The sequence below is a fragment of the Heterocephalus glaber genome, unplaced genomic scaffold (assembly GCF_053883595.1).
Source record: "Heterocephalus glaber isolate CG9 unplaced genomic scaffold, H.glaber_assembly_v1.0 deba00001472, whole genome shotgun sequence".
Classification (NCBI taxonomy): Eukaryota; Metazoa; Chordata; class Mammalia; order Rodentia; family Bathyergidae; genus Heterocephalus; species Heterocephalus glaber.
In genome coordinates this window covers 59,096,524-59,108,911 of record NW_028258315.1, presented here as the reverse complement: position 1 = coordinate 59,108,911, position 12,388 = coordinate 59,096,524, and the positions used below count along the sequence as shown (strand labels likewise).

At 38.0% G+C, this 12,388-nt stretch overlaps 1 protein-coding gene across 42 annotated transcripts in view; it reads left to right on the top strand.

Annotated features, from left to right (window-relative positions):
* The window catches only part of Sumf1 (sulfatase modifying factor 1), a 671,842-nt gene that overhangs the window by 25,679 nt on the left and 633,775 nt on the right, over window positions 1-12,388 (top strand). For 35 of the 42 annotated variants that reach the window (XR_015439151.1, XR_015439148.1, XR_015439149.1 and 32 more), the window contains exon 4: window positions 1,800-1,862. The exons of the other annotated variants lie outside the window; for them this stretch is intronic. Coding sequence is in view for 9 of the 35 variants with exons in the window: in XM_087181352.1 (XP_087037478.1) it covers window positions 1,800-1,862 (63 nt within the window). In the remaining 26 variants the exon portion in view is untranslated. The remainder of the gene's footprint in view (window positions 1-1,799; window positions 1,863-12,388) is intronic. 42 annotated transcript variants of the gene reach the window in all.

Here is a 12,388-nt window from a genome sequence, read left to right as displayed (position 1 = left end):
TTTCCTTAAATTTGGGTCTTTTAAATTATGGGTCTTTTGAGGCCTAACCTGGATTAAGAAATAAAAATAGGTCTGACATCACTTGCCCATTGAATGTTGGGATTTGTATCAGGAACCTCTATGGAGAAAGAAAGGTAGAGTGAGTAGAAAGTCATGCCCAAGGATGTCCAACTTTAAGAGCAACCTATGCAAAACTAAGAATTTATGATGGACACAATGTTCAAAATTATATGGTGTAAAAAGCCATCCTCTTATAGATTTGGCACTCATGGCCCAGGAAGGGGAAATGACTTGCTTCAGTTCTAGGTAGAGCTGAGGGAGGCAACTGTTAGTACCTAAGAGCCAGCCTGCCACCATTCCCAGTGCAGAACTCTCCTTAAACCCTTTCACCGGGTTTGGTTCTCCGAAACACAGTATATAAAAAAAACTGGTCTTTATTTAGAAGGAGGTCATTCAAGGTGAAGGAAGAGTGGAAATTATGCAATCCCAAGGAACCGGTGAATTTGTTCATTAAACAGAGGTTCTTGTGGTGTACTGTGGACCAGGCCATGTTCAAAGTGCTGTGGATACAACTAAGAACCAGTTATGCATTCTGATTCTCAGGGAGCTTATATAATTCTACTTGGACACAGACTCTAAACAAGTAAACATATAACTAATATGATAACAGTCTGTGATTAAAATAAAACGGAGTAGTGGGATGGAAAATGATTGGAGTAGAATGTGCTTGGGCTGTTTTGGATCTTTTATATGTGATGATTTCACCCAGGAAGTGACAACCTGAGCTGAAACCTAAACAGTGAGTATGGTGGGGATGACCAATAAGAAGAGAGTAAAAACAAGTAGGGTTGTGTTATTAGATCAGGATTAGGTTGGAGAAATAGCCAGCCATGGATTACAGAGAGCTTTGTAGACTTTAGAGGAGTTTGGTTTCATCTTAATTTCAGTTAGGAGCCAGTAGGTCTAACTAATATTTAGAGAAACCACTCAGGCTTCTTTGTGATGTTTTGTGATAATTTAATGAGAGATGATGGGTATAGGAAGCAGGGTGGTGGTAGAGACACTAAAAAGTGATGTAGTAGGCCAGGGATGTAGCTCAGTGGAATGTGCCTGCCTGGCAAGTGCAAGGTCCTGAGTTTGATTTCCGGTACTGAAAAACAACAACAATAAAAAGTGATGTAGGGATGGGGATTTAGCTCAGTGGTTCTGTTGCCTGCCTCACAAGCACAAGGTCAGTCCCCAGTACCAAAAAAAAGAAAAAAAATGATGTAGTATTTGGAAGTACTATGTCTGAGAGCATAGAAGGAGAGGAATCAAGTATAACTCTTGGCTTTTGTCCTGTGTAACTGGGGAGATGGTGATGCCTTTAACTTTGATATGGAAGAGGCTAGAGAGGTTGATTAGGTTACTGAACTTAAAGGCTAAGAGAAAAATAAGTGAAGATTATTTTGCAAATAATCTGAAAGGTGATTTGATTTATTCCACGTGGTCCTTGGAAACTCAATCAGGATTAGCATATGGAAGGTATGTAAAATACAGACTTCAATTTAGATGTAGATTAGAACTCACTGTTAGAATGATCTGAACATGACTGGAACTACCAGCAGGAAGTGATGTCTGAGGCTCAAATTGTTCAAGATGAGGGATCATCTGTTGGTAGAGTGACTATGTAACTTACTGTCCAAATTGGGAAACCTTTCAGAGTAAAATGGAGGTTCTTAACTGTTTGGATAACAGTTGTAAATCTGTCTGGTCACACAGGTACCAATTTCATCCTACCTTGTTCTTATTCTTCCTAGAGACACAGAAGAGGGGATGTCTTTTGGGACCAGGTCATCTTTTGCCATCTCTCCAAAACTAAGGTTCTGAATATCTTTGGTATATTTTATTTAACAAAAAGTATTGATGCCCAACTTTGCTGGATTAGGTGAACTACCCTTTTTTTTTCCCCGGTACCAGGCCTTGAACTCAGGACCTTGTGCTTGGGAGACAGATGTGGTGCTACTGAGCTAAATCACCAGCCCTTGAACTACACTTTATTTATTTATTTATTTACTTATTTATATATTAATTGGCACATTTTAGGTATACAATACATTTACATTTATCATTGGGTGTTTGTACCTGAACATGATTATCTTAGTTCTTATTTTTTCCCCATTACTTATGTGCCCTTCACCCCCACCACCCTTCCCTATTTACATAGATTTCATTTCCATTTTTTTTTTCTTTCTCATAATTTTTCCTTTCCTTTCTTCTCTTTCCCCTTCCCCTCCCGCCACCCCTACACCTTTGGACCTTTTCCTATTTCCTATTTCCTATAATTATCAATTATTCGTTTTAATCATTTTCATCCTTATATACACTTTCAGTTTCTCACACTAGAGATATTATTTGGTATTTACACATGTGTGTCCTATTTATTTCACTTAAGAGTATGGCCTCAATATGCATCCATTTAGCTATAAATAACTCTAGTTTCTCATTCTTTATGGCTGAGTAGTACTCCATTTTATAAAAAAACCACATCTTCTTTATCCATTTTCCAGTTGATGAGCACTTGGGCTGTTGCCAATCCTTAGCTATTAACAAACTGTGCCGCTATAAACATAGGTGCACATCGCTGTCATATGATTCTTTTAGTTCTTTGGGGAAGATACCCAATAGGGGAATAGCTGGGTCAAATGGGACCTCTAGTTCTAGTTCTTTGAGGCATCTCCATACGGATTTCCACAGTGGTTGCATCAGTCTGCACTCCCACCAACAATGGAGAAGGGTTCCTTTCTCTCCACACCCCTGCCAGCATTTGTTTTTGGTTGATTTCTTGATAGCCGCCATTCTTTCTGGGGTGAGGTGGAATCTCAGTGTTGTTTTCATCTGCATCTCTTGAATGACCAATGATGTTGAACATTTTTTCATATATTGCTGTTTTTACTTCTTTGTCTGAGAAATGTCTGTTCATTTCGGATGCCCATTTTTGAATTGGGTCTTTGAATTTGGGGGGTCTGATTTTTTTCAGCTCTTTATATATTCTAGATAGTAGCCCTTTGAGGTACAGCTGCTAAAAATTTCTTCCCATATTGTAGGTTGTCTCTTAGCTCTGTTGGTAGTTTCTCTTGCAGTGCAGAAGCTTTTTAAAAAGATGAAGTCCCAGTTGTTGATTCTTTGTGCTAGTTCCCGTGCTACTGAAGTTTTCTGAACTACACTTGTAATAATTGTTTTCTCCTCTTGCAGACTTGATTGACATTGTCTAGTACAGTACCAGACTTTCTTTTGAATGGCGGGAATTGAGCCATGGCATCATGTAACCCTCTGACATACCTTGTCTAACCATGGGCAGGAAGGTTTTTTTTGTCTTTTTTTTTTTTGGTACCGGGGATTGAACTCGGGTCCTTGCGCTTGCGCAGCAGGCGGCGAAACCACTGAGCTAAATCCCCAGCCCCAGGCAGGAAGTTGATTTTGAGGTTGAGCTGTCTTTGCAACCAAGTTCCTGTCCCCTTTTCTTGTGATGCTTTATGGAGTGCAGATGCTCTTCTTTTTCTTCTCTTTTACTAATAATAAGTGGTGGTATGGTTTGGATATGGTTTGTCCCAAAAAGGTTCATATTCTAGAAATCTGGTTCTCAATATAAGGGTATTGGGGTGGTGAAATCTTTAGGAGATGGAGCCTAGTTGAAGATGATTAGCTCATGGGTTTACTACTCCTGAAAGGGATTAATTCTTGTCTTTTGAGAGTGGGTTAGGTCTCATGTGATTAGATTAGCTGTCAAGAGAAAAGTGTTGTTTTTTTTTTGGTACTTGGGATCGAACTCAGGGCCTTGCACTTGCGCAGCAGGCAGGAGAGAAAAGGTTTTCTTTTGTTGGTGGTGGTGGTTTTTTTTGGTACGGGGGATCGAACTCAGGTCCTTGCACTTGCGAGGCAGGTGGTGTAACCACTGAGCTAAATCCCTGGCCCCAAGAAAAGGTTATTTTAAAGTGAGACCATCTCACATGCTTGGTCTCTTCTGCATGCAGCCAAGTTTTACATAAGCACTATGTTGCAATGCAGCCAAGTCACCCTCAGAGCTGCGCTCCAGCCACCAGAATCCAGACCCCAGTGAACCTCTGTATATTATTGACCATGAGGTATTTTGTTTCTTTTAATTTTTATTTTTATTGGTGCATGTTATGGCTTACATCTAAATGCCCGCGCCCCCCCCCCCCCCCACGCCTCACACAGTCATAGGTAGGGCTTTTCAGAGGTGGCTGGATCTAGAGTGTGTGATGCTGGGGTTAAGGATGTCCTGCTGAGATTGATTCACAGTGCAGTGCTAGGATTAAAGGTGGCCCACTCTGAACATGAGTGCTACCAGCCCTTGGGGTGGGTAGCCTGTATAGAATAGGACAGAAAAAGGGATGCTGTTGTTTCTTGCTGCTTGCTACTTCACTGCTGTTTGCCTTTTGCCTGCTCTGCTTTGTCATGGACTGTTTTACCTCTGTGATCCCCCTCTGCCATGCCACCTTGCCTGGGAACCAGCTGTCTATGGATGGAAACCTCTACAAACTGTGAGGTGAAATAAACCTTTCCTCCTTTAACTTTGGGTGTTGGGTATTTTTTTCTCAGCAGCAACAACAAAAGTAACTAAGACAGTACATGTTTGCAGTACATAATGATTATATTCCTCATAGGGAGTTGATACATGTACATAACACATCTTAATTCTGTTTTACTCCCTTCCCTTCCCTTTCTCCTCCTCCCTCCATCTCTTGGTCCTCTTCCCATGCGCAAAAGATTTCCCTATATCCTTTTATCTGTCTTTTATTTTGTTCTTCAGCCATTCATTTGGAGTAAGATGGAATTTTAGTGTGTTTTAATTTGCATTTCTCTGATCGCCAGAGATATTGAACATTTTTTCATGTATTTAATGACCATTTGACACTTCTATGAAGTGTCTATTCATTTGACTTGATCATTTTTTATTGGATCTTTTATTTTGGGGAGGGTCTAATTTTTTAAAGTTCTTTATATACTGTATTCTAGATATTAGCCTGTGTTTGAAGACTATCTGAAAAAAAATTTTTTTCCATTCGGTAAGAGGTCTTTTTATTCTTTTGGTTGTTTTCTTTGCTGTGCAGAATCTTTTTAATTTGATATGATCCCATTTGTTGGTTTGTGGGGCTGTTTCATGTGCAGTTAGGATTCTGTTCAGAAAGTGCTTGCTTATGCTTATGTCTTCAGCAGATTAAATGTTTCTGTTTTAATATTTATATCTTTTATCCATTTTGATTTTAGTTTAGTACATGATGAGACATACGGGTCTAGATTCAGTCTTCTGCATGTGGATAGCCAGTTTTCCCAGCACCATTTGTTAAAGAGGCTGTCTTTCCTCCAGTATATATTTTGGACCCCTTTGTCAAAGATCAGATAACTGAATGTGCTTGGGGTTGTTACTGCATTCTCTGTTCTGTTTCATTGATCTACATGTCTGTTTTTGTGCCAATACCATGCTGTTTTTATTACTGTAGCTTTGAAGTATAAAGGTATTCTGTTGTAGCAACACAAAATAGACTAAGACAGGTGGAATTATTCATTTTGTGGTTTATTTTCCAAAATAACCCATGTAGGAGAATTTCCTGTTCTTAGAATGATGTGTTTTCTGTCTTCTATTTGACCCTGCTTTCCAGAAGTGTCAAAGCTTGTTAGGTGTGAAGAAATCATTCAGAAACAATCAGTGGGTGGTCAGACATTTTGTAACTTAATCAGTTTTTTAAAATTCCTCTTTATTTAGAATTGGGGTTTTTCATATAAGATGAACCATATGATATTTAAGCTTGTGTGTCTGATTTATTTCACTTAACATTATGGCCTCAAGCTGCATCCATTTTCTTACAAACAACTCAAAGTTATCTTTATGGCACAATAGTATTCCATTGTATATAAATACCACAGTTTTTAATCTGTTCACATGTTGGTGGACATATAGGCTGCTTCCAAGATTTAGCTATTAGGAATCATGCTTCTATGAGCATGAGTATGGTTGTATCACTGTAATATGATGTCTTTTGGGAAGATACCTAGAAGGAGAATAGCTGGGTCAAATGAAATTTCTAGTTTCAATTTTTTTTTAGCAATCTCCATGCTGATTTCCATAATGCTTATACTAGTTTACATTCCTACCAACAATGTAAAAGAGTTCCTTTTCCCCATAGCCTCCTCAGTACTTGATTATGGCCATTCTTTGGGTGAGATGGAATCTCAGTGTTTTAATTTGCATTTCTCTAATGGCCAGCAGTGTTGAACATTTCTTCATTTATTTATTGGCCATTTGTGCTTCTTCTTTTCAGAAGTGTTTATTCACTTCAGTTGCTCATTGTTTGATTGGGTTCTTTATTTTTTGAGGGGATCTAATTTTTTTGAGTCTTTATATAGTCTAGATATTAGTCCTCTATCTGAGGACTAGCTGGCAAAATTTTTTCCCGTTGTATAGGTTGTCTCTTCTGGTTGTTTTTTTGTTTTTTGGCTGTGCAAAAGCTTTTAAACTTATACAATTTGATTAGTTGATTCTTGATGTTATTTCCCTTGCAATTAATGTTCTGTTCAGAAAGTCCTTGCCTACACCTCTGACTTCCAAGAGTTTTCATTATTTTCCAGCAGGTTAAGTGATTCTGTTTTAATATTTAGAACTTTGAACCATTTCAAATTTAGTTTAGTTTTTTAGTTTAGTCCAATTTTAGTTTATGGTCCTACCCATAATTTTCAATGGCTCTGTTATATTCAGATGGGAATACAATAAGTAATTTAAACATTTTCCCCACTGGATATGCATATTATGTAAGCTTTTGCTGAGTATTGTCACATTGCTTTCAGAGTAGGTTATGCCCAGTTACACTGATACCTGTTTGCCCAAAAAAGTGAAAAATTACCTTTTCTTTTATTTCTACTAATTTTTTAAAGAATCTCAAGTCTCCAGTATTTATGCAGATCTCAATTGAAAATGTGTAAACCAGGTCACTCAAGATTTCTCATGCCGGGGCCAGGGATTTAGCTCAATGGTTTCGCCACCTGCTGCGCAAGCGCAAGGACCGGAGTTCGAGTCCCAGTACCAAAACCCCCCCAAAAACCCCAAAGATTTCTCGTGCCATTTTTGCATTGTTTCTGGTGGACAACTCTGCCTAGGGTTTCCATTCTCCTCTTAAGGGTCTGAAATGTTTAGAGCATAGTAGTTTTGTGCCTTGGGAATTCAGTGTAGTATAGCATGAAGAATTTTACTTAGAACTGAAGCAAAAAGTATTGAAAAGTTTCAGGTCAGCCTTAAATTTCATAAATGAGAAAGCATGCATTTTTCTTTCTTGTGCGGTCTATTAAGTCATCAAGGTACCTGTTTTAGGTTTGAAATAAGCTGTCAGGCTTGACTACCTATTTGGATGACAAATTTGTTTCTATCTTTTATTATGGCCTCATTTTCTAACTTTTCACATTTGTGTTAGGTGTTGAAGCGATTTTTACTTATCGTGTGTTCTCTGATTTGATTCTTTCAGTTGTTAGATTCTCCTCCAGTTTTATTTATACTTCATGAATTTGAATAGATCTGCAATTTTTCATTGTTCACTGAAGTCAGTTGAAAAATTCTCTTAGGCTGTTTTTATAGGGGTAACTGTCATGTTTATACTACATTTCAAGAAACGTCCGTCTTTTTAATTTGCTTGTCTCAGTGAATTTCATTTCTAAGAGAGCAGTTGTAAAGTTGTGAACTTGATATCTTTATACTTGAATATGCGTAATTACATAGTCCTCTGTCTTTTTCCTGTGCTGATTTTATTCTGGGATGTGTATATAAAGAAGTATAATTTACCACCTCTGGCAGGAATAAAGGTGCTTTTGCTGTTTTCCTATTTCCTTTTTTACCAGCTGTTACTACAAGTCTGGTTCTGACCCTTGGGAGAGGTAGGAAATGTCTTGGCTCTCTGAAGTAGTCTTGTTTCTCAGGGACAGCGGTACTCACAGGAATCTTATTTACATTGTAGCTGGCCCCTGGCTGGCTGGTACAGCTGTTTCAGTTTAAACCCAAGACAGTTGCTATGGAGATGGTTGACTAGAAGTAGGTCATGTTAAAGTCCTTTTCGCCCTGAATATAAGGGAGTGCTAAACTTTGGAAGTTGTCTCGGTTGACCAGAAAATGTGTAGGTGGAAGCCACTTCCCAAAAATGTGATCTCTTTTTAGGATGAGGTTGATCAGATATGCCAGTCATGTTAGTGCTTCTGCTCTGTAAACAACACACTTTAGGACTATTCCTATTAAAGAAAAGGAATTAGAAGTGTCATATGCACCATAAACTTGATAATATGTAGCTCTCGAAAGTTGTTTATTTTGTAAAAGTTCCCAAACATAGTAGATAGCATTTATTTTTAAGGTAGAACTAGGAGTTCAAGTATAAGTTTTTTAAAGCATTGAGTTAACAGTGACATTTGGAAAAGAAAGGTATCCATTGACATGGGTTGGGGATTTGCTATAAATTTTGCCAGAAAATATCATGGCTTTTCCAGAGCAACTTGGCTAGGACGAATGAGGTCTTACCTCTGATTTTTATCAATTCTTCTTAGTTGTGGAGTAACTGATAACTTAAATCCTCTTCTTGTGTCAAATGAGGATTCTGACCCTGCATCTGGCCATTACAGTGGTGACTTATGGTCTGTCTTACAGACAAGACAGGAGAGTCATTTAGTTTCCTTATAGATGCTGAAACTTTGTCTAGTATGAAGGTTGTATCACTCACTCTTTCTCTTTGCCCTACTCTCATGTTGTTTTGTTTCAATGAACAGGTTAGTTTATGTGTAGATTCATAGCATGACTATGATGAAAGATGTTTAAAAAAATGATTACAGTAAAAGACATATTTCCATTAATTGCCCTCAAAATACTCTCCCTTGCTTTGAGCACACTTATCCCAACATTCTTGGCAATGTGTCTTTACTGTAATACATTTAAAAAAAATTTAAACATTACTGTATATTGCAATCACCTCTGAACTCTTACTTGGCTTCTTATCCCTCAGGCACTTTTCTCAGCCTATCAGTGTTCTGAAAATGGTGAACCGGGCTGGGGGTGGGGTCCAAAGTGAAGAACTATGTATTGGGGTTATATTTTCACTAATTAAAATACATGTTCTTTGAAGAATATTGTAACATGCAATAACAAAAATGAATAATAGCAATAATGGCTAATACTCTGTAACAGGTACTATTCTTTTAAGTACTTTGCATATATTTACTTATTTTTCCTCATGAAACCATAAGAAGTAGATAGTAATATTTTTATTTCCATTTCACAGATAAGTAAACTGGAGTCTAAAGAAGGTAGAGAGTCCAAGATTCCGTATCTTATAAAATTTGCTACTACTGCTCAAACTCAGGCAGTACCTCTGTGCTACTAGGAGCTATCAGTTAACATTTAAGAAGAGTAATCCCACCCGAATTATAGTTCATTCAGTGATTTGCTCATCTCAGGGAACATTTGGTAATGTCTAGAGACATTTTATGTGCTGGATGCAACTAGCATCTAGTGGGAAGAGGTCAGAAATACTGTTAACACCCACAGGCACAGGACAAGCCTCCCCAGTAACAAGGACTTACATGGCCTAAAATGTCACTAGTGCTAACGTTGAGAAGGCCTGCTAAGAGTGATACATGCTCATTCTAAATCAGTGTATTACCCTCCTACTCCTTCACCCATTAAGTGTGTATATTTTCCAGACTTTTTTCTTCTCATGATACATACATCCTTTTGCATCTTTTACAGGAACAATCAAATACGTGTGCTTACCTTTATAACATACTGTATATACATTTCTGTGTCTCAATGCATTTTGATAACTAACTTGTATTCCTTTGTATGGATGGACATCAAATTGTGTTATTTTGTAATTTTTGTTTATAAACAGTATTATGGTATATGTAGATTTACTATACATACATCTTTTCATACTTGCTTTAGGTCTTACTACTTTGGACCAAGAAACTAGGTTGCAGCCCTTGGTTAAGGAAGTATTCTCTTGGTGTCCCCTTCTCCATGCTCTAGCCAGTGTGTTCTTTCTGTTTCTCTCTGCACGTGACTGAGATTGGTGATTGTCATATAGCTCTGTGACTTCAAGACTTGTAAGCCATTGGTTTGTCTTGGGTAGATTGCTCAAGTAATATGAAAACTTCCGGAAAAGAAACACTGGGAAAAATGAAAAGCAGATGTCTAGATTGACAGAAAATGGGGGAAGGATGAAATCAGAAACTGTAACACTGATGAATATAAGGTAGTATCTGGACTCATGAATTTGAATTTTGGAGATATTTTTGAAGAAAAATGAAGTGAAAAAATAATTAGTGTATATAAAACAAATAATTAAAAACCTGCCAATATACCAACTGTCTTAGATCATGCTCTGAGGATTCCTGGGTCTTATAGATTCCCCTTCAGGAATTAGGCTTAGTGCCTGGCATATAGTAGGCACTCAGTAAGAATCTGTAGCTAGTCTGAATAAAAGGGGAAAGGATGGGAAAAATAAATGGATTGACAGGCCCTTGGAGTAGCTGCCTGCAGATCTTCTGTATGTACGCCAACCCTCTGGGAACCCCTCTTTTAAGAGGGGTAGGAAACTTTAGGGACTTTTGCCACTGTCTTGTTTCTGGCTGTCTCTTCTAAAGCTGGGCAGATATATATCCTGCAATCCAGCAGTTCTTTTCCACAGTGTACCATGAACAGAAATCCATATATATATTTACCAAAAGCCACAGACTCTTTGAAGAATATTCACGGAAGCAGCACTATTCATAATAGTCCCAAACTGTAAATGCCCAAGTGTCCACTAGTAGTAGAATGGATAAATTATGGGTTTTTAAAGAAAATTACTAATGATGAAGTATTTCAAAACATGAAAGGATATGCGAAAAAAAGGCATTTTAGTCTCCCATAGTATCAGCCAAATTTAACAAAGGTTAACATAGTGCCACATTTTGTCATTTTTCTCTATTTTAGCCTTTTTAAAAAAAATTTAAGAACTACAGTCTTTTGGGAAGGGGGGTCTTGGGGATCGAACTCAGGACCTTACACTTGCGAGGCAGGCGGCAGCACAACTAAGCTAAATTCCCACCTAGAGCTACAGTCTTCTGGTGATGGTGCTTAGTGCTAGAGGTAGAGTTGGGTTGGGTGAGTGATCTGAAGATCCCCCTGAAACACAAGAGTGGCATGACTGGAGCTTTCTGTGTACACCTTCCCTTGACATGGAATATACTGCCTGGCACTGGTGCCTAAACATCAAGCAGTCTGGTCAGTGAGGTGAGGACATCTTCAGATTAGTTTCTGCAGTGCCACAAATGAAATAGAAGGAAACCAGGACTTTAAATTCTACTCTATGTAAAATAAAACACCTCACAGTAGTGTTGTTTAAGGACAACACAATATTTGTTGAAATATTTACTAGTTTGTCTTTTTTCCATTAACTTTTGATTGAAATACTTTAAATGCTTTGATTGTATTGATGTGAAAAAAAATGAACAAGAGTGAGGTGAAAAAAGAATGAAGAAGAGTGAGGCTTTCAGTATTTCCGGTGATTATTAGCAGGGAAACAGCCTCCTGTCACTTCCACTCAGCCACACTTAACAGGATACAATTGACTGAGAGTAGCATTGTCATGGGAATAACCTTGAGTTTGCTCTCATTTCTATTAGAACAATAGTCTGTAAACTTAACGTTCTTTAGTATTAGGCACAGTGATGATTATTTTTATGCGTTTCCTTGTGACTGTCATGAAACAATACACAGTGACACTGTTTTTCATTACTGCCTCCTAAGTCATAGCCTAAGTTCCTAAGGGTGTATCCCTAAACCCTTTATATTTCCTGCTCTGATAATGACATGGAGATGTGAATACTGTATCTATAAATTAGAAAACAGCTTGGGGAGGTTAAATATGTTGCCAAGGCTCATTGTGAACAGCGGAGCCATGGTTCACATCTCATTTTGACTAGCTGCAGAACCTCAGTTCTTAACTACACCCTGAAGGGAGACATGTTGTTATTTTGGTTGACAGAACTGTAAAGTAGGAGGTATAGTCCTAGAAACAGCTTTTTGAGCACTTTCAATTTTACCTGTTTTGACCTTCGCTGGATTCTGAATTAGGTGGTATATAGGTGAATCCAATCCCATTTCACAGTTGAAGGCTCTTAGGGGCCAGACAATAGTGAACACATCCGGAGTCACACAGCCCATGTTGAGTTGGAAATTGAACTAGAGTCTTAAAAACATACTCTGTTTTTTCTTCTCTGTTTCAGCTTGCTCTCTGATCAACTTGGTTGACCACTACTTAATTTTATGGTTAACACTGTTTCCCATGTTTTGAATAGAATTACTACCTGTCTCTTG